Genomic DNA, 14,341 nt, shown 5'->3' with positions numbered 1-14,341 from the left:
AGAACTCCTCCTCCTGGTCTGCTGGTGCTAGACCCACTCTGAGTGCCACAAGGTGACACAGTGACCCTGTTGTGTGTGAGGGCCACTCCAGGCCACCCCATTCCATCCCCAGCATGATCCTGGAGCAGCTGAAGGCTGTGCTGCCCTGGGTTTCCCTTATCTCCAGTTCCGGAGTGCCCTCTGTTGGGGACATTGCTGGAGATGCTTCTCGCCAAAGAACAATTGGGACCTGTTTGGGAAGAGACATTTCCCCTAGGGAAAAAAACAGCTCCTCCCTTCCTGATGTGGAAAAACCAGAGTTTTCAAGGTGTTCAACAGGAGAAGCCCCAGAAAAAAGCTGGTCCATTTCCAGCCTTGCTTAGCTTCCAGTCACACTGAGTTGAGTTTGGGAGCAAATAACACTGTTCCAGCACTGAGCTGGTGGTGTTTTCCCTTCTCAGATTAGCACATCCATTTAAACTATAAGCTTTTGCTGTATTTATAGAGGCAAAACAAAGCCAGTGATACCTTGAACCCAGACAGCACCTAATTTGGCATGGTGGTGACATTCTGTTCCCTAGGAAAGCTGCTGTCTGGCACAGACCCACCCCTTCCTTTGAGAGTTGCAGAGTTTAAACCACTCAACAAGTAGTTTCTCTCATCTTTACCAAGAACTGCACTGATATTCCCTTCTTCTGAAGGCAGGGATGAAGAGAGCTGCCCTCCCACATGATCTAGGGATAACTGACACCTTAAAAGTTGCTCAAACTAATGGATGGTAAAAATAGTTGCTTTTCTTACTCATGCCCATGTAGCACTGAAGGACAGATGTGATCTACAACCTGATTCCCTCTAACATCTTAGGACACCACCACAGCCCTCCCCCAGCAGGGAATCTACTAGAATCAGATACTCAGACCTCTAAGTTAAACAAAGAAAACATTTTATTCCATGAAAAAGAACAGTTCACTTTAAAAAACATATTTCCTTTCCCTTCAGTTAACAAGGGATAGTATGGATGAAACTTACTCTCTTTGGCTACACGATAGAATATTCCATTTTAAATAAGAATCACCAGTTTAGCCAGAAAACAGAAGTCCTAAAAAGGTAAGTTTCCATAGGTGTTTTCTAGTGGGATAGTACCCAACAGCCAGGGAAGAGCTCCATAAGAAGCTTCCAGGAGAGCATTTTAGTGACCCTGAGCGAAGAGCCTTTCACTGGGGAGGTCAGCTGAGAGCAGCAAAGAGATTGGAGAATCAGGCCAGGCTTTTCCACTCAGCTATGCAAATTCAAGTATTACTGAAACATTTCATCAGTTGTCGAAAATTCAACAAAAAGGGGAGGGGAAAAATGACAGCAAAGAGCTCAGGAGAAAAAGGTAGATTCTCCCTCCCCCACAACACATTGCTGCTGAGTATCCTAGTCTCAATGGAATGCGTTTTGTATTAAAAAATACTCCCATTTTCAATCAAACTTACTGAAGGAAGCCCTAGCAGAATAATCTCTAGACAACTGCTAAGTAGTGAGAAGGAACTAGAGTCTGCTGAAAACAGCCTTTGATTTCAGAGAGCAAAGACCCACTTGAGAACACAAAAATGTGAAGAAGAATCTGTCAACAAAAGCCTCACTTTGGAAGACAAAAGAACCCAACAGTTTTTCTGGAGCAGTCCTAAAGCAAGATCAGCAAGAGTACATCAAACCAGCAGCTCTTCCTAGAAACATTGTGCATGGGAGGCACATTTAGAGAGTTTTTCACTTATGCCAAGCTACCCTGCAAATAAGATTGCTCCAGCATCAAACTATTGACTTATTCCCTCCCTCTGCTGAGTTATAGATGAGTTGTATAGACTTAACTTTGCCCTTAGGTGCAGCATGGCTCAGGACATGAAAGCTCTCACACTGCCCTGGATGACAGCTCTGCAGATGGGACACAGTCTCAAATTGAGGGCACATTCTCCACAAGCTACCAGGTGGCCACAGGGGACAAACACAACAGACACATCTTTGTCCATGCACACTTTGCACATCCTTTCCTCTTGCAGGCGGCGGAGCTGCTCTTCTGTGCTCAGCTGAGATTCATCTTCACCAAAAAAAGAAAAAAAAAAAAGCCCAAACTGTTAGTATTGTCACAGCTCCAGTGTGACAGTTGTGACAGCTTAGGAAGTCACTCTGCAACTTTCTCATTCCTTTGTTCAGACACTGAGTGTGAAGATGGCAAAAGTACCTCTCAGGCAAGTTTCATTCAAGCTGAAAAACTCCAGCTATTATAGACTAGCTTATCTACACAAGATTCAGCTTATCTACACATGCTGGACTGAGCAGGGACAGAGATCAACAGCATTCACTGTGCTAAATTAATTATCCTGATAAACTGGATTTTTTTTGTAGCAGCTGCTTCACAGGGGCACTCCAATCCCTGAATAAGGGCTCTTATGCTCAGGTACCACTCAAACTAGCACACAGTCTCCTTCAAAATTAAAAAAAAAAAAAAAAAAGAGTTAATATACTGACTATTGATGCTGTTATTCTAAAACTCTTCCCAGTTATGCCTAAGCTCAATTCCCCACCACTGCCAGCCCAGAGCACCTGATTCCTTTTGCTGCACAGATCGCATCTCTTGTCTTGATGTTCCAGAATCTCTCTGAGCTGCACCTGGATAACCAGAAAAGATGGTATTAAATGCTACCCCCCTTTATCCCTCTCCAGACAGTGCTGTGAGAAGATGAACTACCCTGGACCTCAGAAGCATCTGGTTAAAGATTTCTTTATTCAGCCTGGTGTAACTATTCCATGGTTTTTCAGTAGCTGTGCTAGGTAGCCTCCCAACCAAGGCCTGTCCACAGCACATTCTATGCTCAAAATTGGTTTATCTATCAGACAGCAAGAGCCATCAGCTGCTCGTTCCTGCTCCTGTGCTACTATTTAATTGCATCTTCAGTTTTGCGGAATTTTAGCTACAGAAATGGCAGACCATGCTGTGGAGACAGGAGCTTTGAAACTGCATCTTCAAGTAAACTTCATTTGGCAAACAGACTTCACAAAACAGATTACACAAGACAGAAGTTAGGGAAAAAATATATATTGTCCAGGCAAGAAGTATGGCTGTTTCTAATCAAGTTATTTATCCTGGTTTAAATAGTCTTGGAGTGATCATCCATCCTAGAAGCTTTGCTTCAGACAGCTGCCTCTGTCTGGATCAGATGTGAATTTATGCACAAGCCTCCACATTGTGGAACTGCCAGTTACTGCAGGTCTGAGGGCAGCAGGAAACACCAAGGACATCCCCAGCACAGCCCAGTGCAGGCAGACACAGCCACTGACACCCCAGGAACCACAGCTGCTCCAGGTTTCTTTAAATCAGAACCTCATTGCTCAGCCTCCCAAGGAAAAGCAGACTCTGGGGCTTTACCCCTCTGAATTCCAGCCCGGGATGAGAGAAGGCAGATCCTCAAGACACTCCCAGCAGTGCTCAGGGTGAGGTGAGCAAGAGGTTAAACACTTGCCAGCCCAGGTGAGAGTCAAGCCTACCTCTGCTTCCCCCTGCACAGCTGCTGGCCCCCCAGCCTGAGTGCAGCACGTCTGCAATCAGCTCCGACTCAGACTGGTAGAAAGTCCCACTCAGCAAAAATTTATTCTCTACCAGGTTTGCCACCCAGGTGGGGTCAAAGCCCATCTGCAGGACATTGTGCACTATGACACTCTGATCCTCAGAAGGATGAGCCAGCAATTTCCAGTGCCTCAGAGGATCTGTAAAGCAGTGAACAGGTACTTCACCAAAAAGGCAGAGCTTTGGGCAAGAAGTGTGCCATTCCTTGAAAGTGCTCTGCATAAAATGGCATTAACATTCTAGAACACTCCTCAAGCTATCCATATAGCTACATTAACATCCACTTTTTTTTTTAACTTCAAAAGCAAGTTAATCAAAACCAATTTCATAAAAGCCCAGGCATTTACTTTGGATGGTTCATTTTACTTTATCAGTGAACATAGTCTCCTGTGTTTGGCCTCAGTCCAGAATCCTTATCGCTGTTTCCACAGCCCAGAACTGAAGCCTCAGAACTGCTGTCATGAACACCAAGTGGAACATCCCAAATGAAGCCTCCCCTACCTCAATCAAGCTCAATCATTCATCAGTAACAATAGAAGTAGGGAATTCAGCTGGCAGTCTGATCAAAGGCTCAATTCTTGCTTGAGCTTATGGGAGCCAAATTTCACCTACTTACATTTCTGGCAGCAACTGATAAATGGGAATAATCCCCAGCATCAACACTTTCATGAACATCTAGACCCTCTACTGTTCTCTGGTCTCTTATCTAGCATGTGTAAATCATTGTAGTGAAAGACTTTACAGACAGACATCAACAGGAAGAACATGCAAAAGTCAAAGGTAAGTTAGGTAAGCACTCAAAACTCACATGATTATCCTGACTAGCTAAGAGTCTCTGGCCTCAGACTAAGATGTCTCACAAGAACAAGCAATTTTTCCTGAGCTAGAGACCATTTCCTAAAAATCAAAGCGAAACAGCTTCTAGGATATCAAAACATCCCACAAACACCATGTCAACAGAGGGCACAGGAGCTGGGCTGGGCTGGTGGCACTCAGACTACACCACTTTCACCAGAAAACACCATGGAATTACAGCACTGACCTTGGTAGGGAGAGGATTCTTGCTCAGTCTGATCCCAGGAATGTCTCTGAAAATGACAAAAAGAATGTGTTCAAAACTCCCCCATCTACCAAGACTAATCCACGACACACAAAATATTTGTGACTCACTGGAGCCAGCAGGGTGGTAGAAAATGTCGCCTGAACACTGCTAACAAAGTCTCTCCCCCTTGAGTGCAGTAAAAATTCACACCTGTGAGCAGAAAGGTTTAAATACATTATTACAGAGTCTCCCAAGTGAAAGTAGAATTTGAATGAGTAGACTTTTGAATTTGAGAAGCCAAGGGTGCTATGGGCAATGAGCAAAGTTTTATATATTCATTAAAGATTGGGTATCATGGTGTTTCTCCCCCCAACTTCTTGCACAAAGGTTGACAATGAAAAGCTCATGATCTCCTCCCCTTAATCAAATATTTTTTTTGGGCCCAAGATGAGCTCATTTGTAACATGCTATAGAACAGACCACAGGACTGTGATGAGAGCAGTGCACAGGAAAAACCCAAGAACTGCTGCAGAAACCCAAGGCTTACAATACATTTCTTGTACCTCCGAGTAGGAGTAAGGAAAGCTCTTCTTTGATGCCAAAGAAAGTAATTAATTGAACTCTTAGAGGTGAACTCTAGGGCAAATTAGAGAATCTCTGGTCTGAACTGTGCCATTCCACCTGAACTTGAACATTTTATTTTGCCTTTAAGGTGAATACAGAATATTTCTATTCTATGAAAGAGCATTATCAGTGTGAAACACATGACCTATCTTTTGGCTTTGCTCTGAGGGGTATTTGTCAACCAAGGCTGACTTACTCTGGATACCATTTGGCGTGTTCCCTCCAAGGATCATCTCCAAGGGACCAGCTCCTCACTCCTCCATCACAGTAAAAACACCTCACCACATCTCCTCGTCCTGAAAGGGAGAGCAAGGGATTATTTGATATCTGAGAGAAACTCAGCACAAAACACAGGCTTTGGACAGAAGAGATGAACACATGACAATTGACCAACACTGTGCACATTGTACAGTGACTCAGTCTGAGCTCCCAGAGCTGCAGCTGGTTGAGATGATTCCAGAAGGAGGTCACAAGCTAACAGGGAACATCCATGGGAGCACCTGAGCTCCATCCACATCCCCTCATCCAAACCCCCTTGCCTGCATATAGAGCAGAGCTGTAATTAGTTATACCTGTGAACATACTTTGATCACTAAGCACAGTCTGCTAGAGTGCAAATATTTTCTCTGACTGGTCAATTCAGAGATGAGTACTTCTTCAAACCTATTGCCTTACCAGCAAAGCTTTCTCAGAGGGAAACAATCACATTATATTGACATTCACATGTATGAGACTACGAGAAATATTGCCTATTAAAAAATATTTCTGTATTTCACATCAAGAGTCCTTAGAGCAACAAGCCACAGTGACAGCCAGATGGGCTGACAGGTTTCACTCAGATTTGGGGTTTTGAGAAGAAAAGACTTCAGTGCAAGACAGAGTTTATACAAAACATGACACACCAGGCAAGCTCAAGTTCTTTCAGAAGTGCAAGGAATAAATACACTCAGCAGATCAAGGCACACACCTTTCTGTCAGGAAAATATCTGTTTAAAACACATCATCTTTTCCACTCCTGGAAAGGGGGTTTATTTACTAGTGGATCCCTCAATACCCAAGCAGGAGTTAAATATTGAAATGAATTCTGCACAGCAGCAAATTAAACAGCGCAGGCTGAAGGAAGGATGTGGTTTTACACTACACTACACATACTTGCAAGTATTTGTAAGAGCAATAAAACACAGTGAAACTTTCAGATGTTCACTTGAATAAGAGTTGAGGACATTTCCCCAGAGTACCTACCTGTGTAAAAGAACCCTGCTCTAGCCAGTTGCTCGGGATGCATGACAGAATTTGGCGGCCAGTTCTCAAATGTAGACAGTCTCATCTCCTCTGTCACCATCTCAGGGTACTCTGGCTCGTTGGGCAGAGCTGTCTCCTCACTCACTATCCCCTGCAAGAGACTCAGGAACTGCCCATCCACAGTGTCAAAGATCTCCTGCAGGGACAGCATCTCCTGGTTGCCAACATCCTCACCGCAGACGTATTTGCAGGATGGGAAGAAATTCAGGTGCTCTATGATGGGGCAATCACCAGGTCTCCAGTCCTTCAGGACACCTCCACAGCAGAAACACTGCACTTCATCCCTGGGGCCCACATAGAAAAATCCAGCCTCCACCAGGTCTCGGGCAGACACCGGGGCAGTGCGGGGCCAGCGCTGGAAAGTCCTCATCCTCCTCGCCACGCTCCTCATGCTGGAATCAAAGAGCTGGCAGCGAGCAGCCCTGGGCTCAGGCTGCTCTGCTGGTGCTGCATCCCCCATGGCCCTGCTCTGAAAGAGAGGAGGAGAGAGCCCAGGGCAGTCAGCTGCATTCCCAGCGCCAGGCAGCACTCACCCCACGTTATTATTCCCCATCCCCACGCACATTCCAGAAAGCTCCTGGTCACAACAAAGCCCAGCTTGTTTCAGAACTGCAGCCCAGTCACAGACCTGGTGTTTCTGTACTTTGCTGTTGAACTTTTGCTGAGCTCTCACTGGTGTCTGGCAGGAAGAGCCCAGTGCTTTCCAAGCCCCTCTGCCAATTTATAGGGAAGATGGAACAGAGAAGGCAGGGAGAGGATAAAACCTGTGCTGCCTCCCAAGCTGAGCCAATCCAGCTTTTGGCATCTGAGCTGCAAGATAAATCCCCAGTCAGTTCACTCAGCTTTTAAACTAGCTTTAAAAGGGCTCTGCTTTTTTATTCCTAAAACCAGGCATGCCATAACAAAACAGAACAGCCACACCCAAACAAATAATGTCTCAATCTCCCATTTACAGCCACACACCAAACAAAGCATCAGTAGATTTTTCATAATATTGTCGTTGTAATTAAACAGTGAATATCTAGAAATAGCTCTATGAAAGAGAGCTTTCCAAGTCATAGCCTAAAATAATTAGGTGCAGTTTCTATGAGGTGGTGTCCTTAAATCAAGGCTTTTCTAGTTTTTGTCATTTTCTGCCTGTGCTCCTTCTGTGCAAGAGGAAGAGAGAAATTAAGGAAGTTTCCAAGTGCCTTTTTATCCAAGCTCTCATCCAGCTTTAGGTAACAGACATTCTTTGTGTGATTAAGCTGAACTGCAACTTAGCTACTGCTTCCAACAGTTTCCCCATGGATGGCAAAGACACTTTCAAAATGCATTACAAAAACACAGCTGAGAACCAGCAGCAACTAAAGCAGCTACACTAGAGGACTTCCTTGGGAGTGAAGGCCCTATGTATGTGACTAAGTAAAAGGTGCAATCAACTCTTTTTTTAACTAAGTGTCCTGAAAATCCCTTTACCCACCCAACTCAATAGGTGAGTTCATCCCAAGAAGTTCAGCAATCTCCTGGTTATCAGGGCTAAGCATTAGAAGCACACAGACCCCAAAACATCACAGAGAAAAAGGCTAAATCAAGATAAAAAATATAAATACACGCCTTAAAGTTTTTCAAGGCTGGTACAGCACATTAAGATAACAGATAATTACAGCAGTGCACTCCTTGAAATTGGCACAGTTAAATAAAAACAAGTGGAAACCACAGATGCAGCAGCTAAATACCATCACAGAGACCATGAGGGGCTTAAGAAACACTCAGGCCAGGGGCATCTCTGAAGTGCTATTCTTCTTAATTAAGTGCTGCAGCACATTTGGAGGGAAAAAAAAAAAAAAAAGACTTACAGGGCATTGTAATCACACAACCCACCGCCATCCTTCATAGGTTTTACACATTTAGTGAGATTTTAAAAGCAAACCCAAGCTTGCTCAACCACATGTCCATCACAGTAAAAGGTAGCAAGGAAGAGAACATCCATTAGCAACCAGAATTTCCTCCTATAACAGCTAAAAACAAAGTTGAAAGAAAAAGCTCCAAAAGTGTCTTATAGCAACCGTGCTTTATTTAATACAATAAAGAAGTTACCCAAGAACTATGTCACTGTCATAAAGAAGAGTCCATACAGAAAGAAAACTCCCCAGCCATTAGTCACTGATGCCCAGCAGAATCTGCAAGCTAAGCAAACTGAGGAGCAGACAGATTGTTTGCCTTCACAGCAGATTTTGCTCCCAGAACACAGAAGCTTGCTCACAAGGCACAGCTCCACAACGAGTGCTGCTCTCATCTTGAGCCCTAACAAAACAAAAGCTATAACTCTTAAGCTACAACAAATTCTGGGTTTCACAGATCAGGTTATCATAGCTTTCCTCCACCTAGCAAGTACAGGAGTGTGAGTTTCACAGCTTTTGCTTTGTGTTTCCACAAAGAAAATTATTTCTTCACCAAAAAACCTTTTTAAGAAGAGGTGCAACATAGAAGAACAAATATATTTATCTGTGGCTTAAGAATTACATTATGGTTTACCTACATATTCATATGCTCTGCAGGAGATTTGTTAACTCTGCTAACAAGACTCCCCAAACCAAATCAGAATTTTAAATAGTTACACCACCACTAAAAACCCCTATTCTCCCACAACTTGCGTAGTAATACAAAGTCAAAGCAACATTACAGCTCATACCAACAATTCTCTACAATCAGCACAATAAAATAAAAATTATTTAAAGAAAAGAATCCCAGCTTTACCTGCAACATGCTAACAAAACCCCAGAAAGCTTCCATGACCTAAAGCTCTGTCAACACCACAAGCTTCCCACAAAAGCCTTGCTCTCCTCAAACCTCTCTCCCAAAGCAGAAACACTCCCAAGGTGTGAGTGAACCCACCTGCCCCAGAGGCCATTTATAGTGCTTAGTTGCCCCTAATTGGTTGGGTTTGGGCTGAAACTCAATTGGCTAATGAGTCCAAATTTCAGCTTTATTAATAGGAGTCATGTGGCAAAGGTGTAACACTAAGATCAAGCTTTCTTCAGAAAATAACTAATCTTGTTAAAAGCTAGAACAGCACCAGGTGTGACACCCTGACTCCTGTGACATAATGGCTGTCATCTCCCTCTTTTGCTGTGACTCTAATAACAGTATTTCTGTATCTTTTTCAACTTGTTTTCACATGTGTTTTGCAACTTACCTTTCTTAAGAAAATGTACTGTGAAATTAGCAGATAAAGAGCAACAAGAATTTTCTCCAGCCAGCTTGAACAGATTGCACTGCCTTTACTTCAGGAATCAAGTCTTTTTCCACCATTGCATCTTCTCAACTTGAAATCTTCCTATTCCTTTGCCTTCATGTGGTCACAACTCCACAAAGTGGAAGATTTGCAGGATAGTTTTGAAAGGTGCAATTACTTGAAAATATGTTTCCCTTCACCACATTTCTGCCTGAGGAGATGCATTAAAGCTTATTCTAAACTATTGACAAAGCATCAGTTGTCCATGAAAACATAATAACATAGGTGGTTTATGCTTCTTTGAAATGATAAATTCACATTTTTCTTTTAATAAAAATATCCAGGGTCCTTTTCTTACAGACAAGCCTATACAAACATTCTCATTAAAAAGAACAGCGTTGGGTTTTTTCTAATTAAACACTCGTTAATGAAAGCCCCTGAGCAGTAGAGGGCAGTGCTTTTATATGACATTTACAGAATCCTGTAACAAGAGAATGTGCTGGGGAGGTTTGTCCTTGGTAAATTTCTATGCAATAAAATACATATAAAGATAATTGCACCTTATCTTCTGCTCCATGGATGCTGTTCTTTCTAACTGTATGCTGATTTTTGAAGAATTCTTCCTAAAAATCTAAGGGACAGAGTTAACAAAATCCCTTCTACAGAGGCTGTTTGGGGTCTGCTGATGAGTTGTAGCATGCTGATGAGTTGTTAATCAATATCAGTGATTTGTAATTCTGATTTTATGAAGCATTTTTCAAGCAATGACCTCATCCTCTACTGCTTATAACAACCTGGCTTCTCAAGGGTGTGCACAATTCCACCTGTTTTAGGGGAACCCCCAGCCTGATTGTTAAAGAAGGAAAAGCTGTACAAATCAACTCAGAAGCAGCTTCTAACTTAATTGACAACATTTGTCTGTTTCTGGCAGTGGTTATTTGGGATTTTTTTCTTGTATACATAACATTCTTCCATCATACAAACTTCAGGACAACCTTTAGGTTGATTATCTGTGGGGATACACTTGTGATTTTGGGGGGAATGTTTCACCAACAGGGGAAAGCTCAGGAGGAGCAGTGAGATGACTGTAGCAAAAGAAGATGAAATGACACCAAGTGTGGTGCTGAGAGCAAGTAAAAACAAATCAGCATGTATAAATGATGGGGTTTGATTTTAGCACACCAAACTTTAGAAAGCAAATAATGTATTCAGTAGTGAGTTGCATACAACTAATATTGATCCTTTTTAGCAAGTCATACATTTTCAGCTCCTTTTCAGAGCAATAAGATGTCCTACTGAACTCCTGAATGCTTCTTAAAATGAAGAGTGTCGTGAGCTAGTGATAAACAAATGTGGGAATCAGTAAACATCAATCAGGAGCCCAGGACAGATCAGTGATAATGTTCAACAGTGCCATCACTAGACAGTGATTGGAAACACTCGACAAAGAAAGTAATATAAACATAATTAATCTAAAATCTGCTTGCTATTATCAGCCTGATTCGGAAGGAAAACAATCAATAAATACAAGGGCCAGAGTATAGCTGGAGACAGCATAATGAAGAGCTTGAAAGCAACTGAAGTGACTGGAGCCCCGGGAAAAACTCCAGCAGAATTCAGCATCCCTAACCTCGAGGTGCTACACAGCTGTAAGGGGATGAAGCTGTTCTGGGGCTTGGCTTGAGGAAGACTATTGTGCTTTCATCAATAAATTAAGAGTTTACAGAGGAAAGAGGATTTTATAACAGGGGGAAAAAAAGGTATCAGTTGGCATTGGTGAAGAAACGAAGAGGCTGGAACACAAAAGGAGACACCACAGCTTGCCACCCCTGCAAGGGATGTGTAAAGGGACTGGGTATCAAGCAAATTTATGGCATAGTTCCTATTCCCACTCATTCAGATGTTAGCCACTATGAAGACATGGATCCATTTTTCAGAATCAGCCATTCAGACCTTGTGCTATAACTGTTTTCCAGCCTGAAGCAGAGTAGACAGAATCACTGCACTTAAAGCCCTAGACACAGATGACTGCTGTTGTTTCTCCATTTAGGGCCTCACTTTTTCTCTTCTGGCTGCCTCTTCCTTGTGTGTTGTCCTTCCCCTTCCTTGCCAATGAAGGGGCAGCTGGTCTGGTCGTGCAGCACAGCACCTGCACTCTGCTGCTCTCTGGGGAGCTGCTGGCACTGCTGCTGCCACAGGATCACCCACGAGGGTGACTGTCTGCTCAGCTGCCTCCCAGGGCAGTCCTGAGGGACCACAGCACACTGCTGGATGTTGACACAGAGCTCCACAGCATCCATAAAACAAATCCACTGTGGGCAGGAAGCAGGATTCAACCCAGTGAATAATGACAAGACACACTGGGAAGTGACTGGTCACCCCTGGGACAAACACAAAGCCATTCCCACAGGGCAGGGCAAAGCTCAGAAGTCTCACTTTGCTGTTTCATGCAGCTCAAGTTTTTCTTTTCCCATAACAAGTCCTGCTAGACATCTACAGGGATCTTCTCTGCCTACCAACGTTTTCCTTGCTGCACTTCCCTCAGTGGACTTTTCAGTAATAATGAAAAACAAATGTAACGCTTTAATAATAATAAATGATTTATTTCTCCATGCATTAACAGTCATTAATTCAGGAAGCTTGGAAAATGCTGCTATGAAGACAATCATAGAATCCCTGAATGGTTTGGGTTGGAAGGGACCTTAAAGCTCATCTCATTCAAACCACTGCCATGGACAGGGACACCTTCCACTATCCCAGGTTGCTCCAAGCCCTGTCCAACCTGGCCTTGGACACTTCCAGGGATCCAGAGGCAGCCACAGCTTCTCTGGGAAACCTGTGCCTCACCACCCTCTGAGTACAAAACTGCTTCCTAACATCAAACCTAAATTTCTCTTCTTTTAGTTCAAAGCCATTCCCCGTTATCCTTTCACTGCATGCTCTTGTAAAAAGTACATATACTATAAATATAGCTGGCTGGAACTAATGCACAGGTGAGTAACAAATACCCGTTTTGTGAAGTGATTTCCTAGGGATTCAAATCTTTCAATCTCCTGCCCTAATTCTTTCCTCTGGCCCCCACTCCCATGGCATTTGATTGCCTCAAAACTTTAGGTATTGTAATAGTTAGGAATAGCTAAATGTAGCTTGCAACGTGATTCATGAAAGTGCTTCAGATCAAATCCTATTAATATCCCAGCCCACAGAACAGAACACAGTACATATGAAAAGGAAAATCTGCAAAGCACAGCAGATACTCAAAAAATCAATAGAGGAACTGGCCTTAAAATCCTACTGTGATTTGGGAGGAAAGCAAACTAATATTCCTTGGATCAAGGAAAATTGTTTTATAACTTCATGGTTTCAGTGTCCAGCCTATTATAAAAAATATTTCTCCTGTTGAAGAGTGGGTTGACAACTGTTCACTTCTTTTTCAGAGGAAAGTGTTTGTAGAAAATAGCTTCTCTTTTATTTTTCTAAATGGCTTTTGGAGCTGAAAAATGTGAGTTTCTTTTTCAAGGGTCTGCTTTTCTCTTTATTCAGTTCTCTACCCCATCTTGCCCTCTCTGGTGAACCTAAAGATCATGAGAAAAAAAAAAAAAAAAAGAAATAAAGAACAACCCCAAACCCCATCCATTATTTGTTGTACTTTTTTGTTTCCCATAACATTTTGAATCCTTGGAAAAAATCTGTAAAAATTCAATGCTGCTGCAAATTGAATGAACTATTTTCAGTTTTCAGCAGATCAACAATCCAAAGATGCAAAGAGCAAGGAAAGTGCTTAGAGGCCTGAGCAGCAGCACAGGGACTGGGAATAAAAATTAGTTTGGGGAGAGAACTGTAGGGCTAAGTATATTCCCACAGTGAGCATGGAATACATAAATTATATCCTTTTCCTTCCTTCCTTCCTTCCTTCCTTCCTTCCTTCCTTCCTTCCTTCCTTCCTTCCGGCAGGTTTCCCCAGAGATGAATTGTGCTTCTTCCTCTCCCTCTGACAGACTCTGATCATTTCCCAATTCCTTCTGATTCCGACATGGAGGAGCCTCACATGTGAGCTCTGTTCCCTTTTCCTACTCCAAGGCAGGATACAGGACCAAACCTGGAGCCTCATGTAAACTGAGTGGCTTTGCTACTCCAAATTGTTCATAAATAAAACTAACAGCTCCTCAGAAGAGTTTCTCACCCACTTGTGGCCAAAGTTCCACCATTCAGCCATTCAATTACCTGTAAATTTTGTCAGGCATTGTTGTGATTCTAACAGAGCTCATCCCACTTTATAATTGGCAGAAAATCAGCCATCAAGAATCATAGAACATCTGATTTTCCAATTAAATCCTGCTATTGTCTGGATTGTGTTTTCATTGCAGAGAATGTGCCTGGCTGCCTGAATATTGCTTGGGCAACAGGCAGAAAGATCTATTCTTGAGCTATTCACAATACAATCATCTGCTTTGCTCCATGCAAATTGGCTTGGAATAGGTTATTTTGTCCCTGTATCAATAATCAATAGCAAGATTGAAAGACGAGGAAGAAAGACAACAAAACAACCTGAAGTCACTGCAAAAAGCTG

General features: G+C 42.8%; 1 protein-coding gene across 2 annotated transcripts; it reads right to left on the bottom strand.

Annotated features, from left to right (window-relative positions):
- Nucleotides 1-903: 903 nt before the first annotated feature.
- Nucleotides 904-9,433, bottom strand: BIRC7 (baculoviral IAP repeat containing 7). Of its 2 annotated transcripts, XM_085079106.1 has the most exons (8): nt 9,294-9,433; nt 6,495-7,023; nt 5,449-5,548; nt 4,757-4,838; nt 4,629-4,674; nt 3,508-3,726; nt 2,566-2,631; nt 904-2,059 (listed from the first exon to the last, which is right to left on the bottom strand). In XM_085079106.1, the coding sequence occupies exons 1-8, from the start codon at nt 9,327-9,329 to the stop codon at nt 1,857-1,859; spliced, it is 1,281 nt and encodes a 426-aa protein (XP_084935232.1). In that variant the 5' UTR covers nt 9,330-9,433; the 3' UTR covers nt 904-1,856. The 2 variants fall into 2 exon arrangements, with proteins under 2 accessions (XP_084935232.1, XP_084935233.1); XM_085079107.1 differs by lacking the exon at nt 3,508-3,726.
- Between the last annotated feature and the right edge of the window lie 4,908 nt (nt 9,434-14,341).

Source organism: Lichenostomus cassidix, chromosome 20 (genome assembly GCF_008360975.1).
Source record: "Lichenostomus cassidix isolate B80296 chromosome 20, HeHo_3.0, whole genome shotgun sequence".
Lineage (NCBI taxonomy): Eukaryota > Metazoa > Chordata > Aves > Passeriformes > Meliphagidae > Lichenostomus > Lichenostomus cassidix.
The sequence above is the reverse complement of the archived record's forward strand: the minus strand, read 5'-3'. Positions and strand labels throughout refer to the sequence as shown.

Excerpts from the sequence above, each read along its gene's own strand:
- BIRC7 (XM_085079106.1), bottom strand. The coding sequence starts at position 9,329 with ATGGAAGCTTTCTGGGGTTTTGTTAGCATGTTGCAG. Across the intron at positions 4,839-5,448 it reads CACGCCAAATGGTATCCAGA|GTGTGAATTTTTACTGCACT; the intron begins GTAAGTCAGCCT and ends TTCTGCTCACAG. Across the intron at positions 2,632-3,507 it reads CTGTGCAGGGGGAAGCAGAG|GTGCAGCTCAGAGAGATTCT; the intron begins GTAGGCTTGACT and ends CTGGTTATCCAG.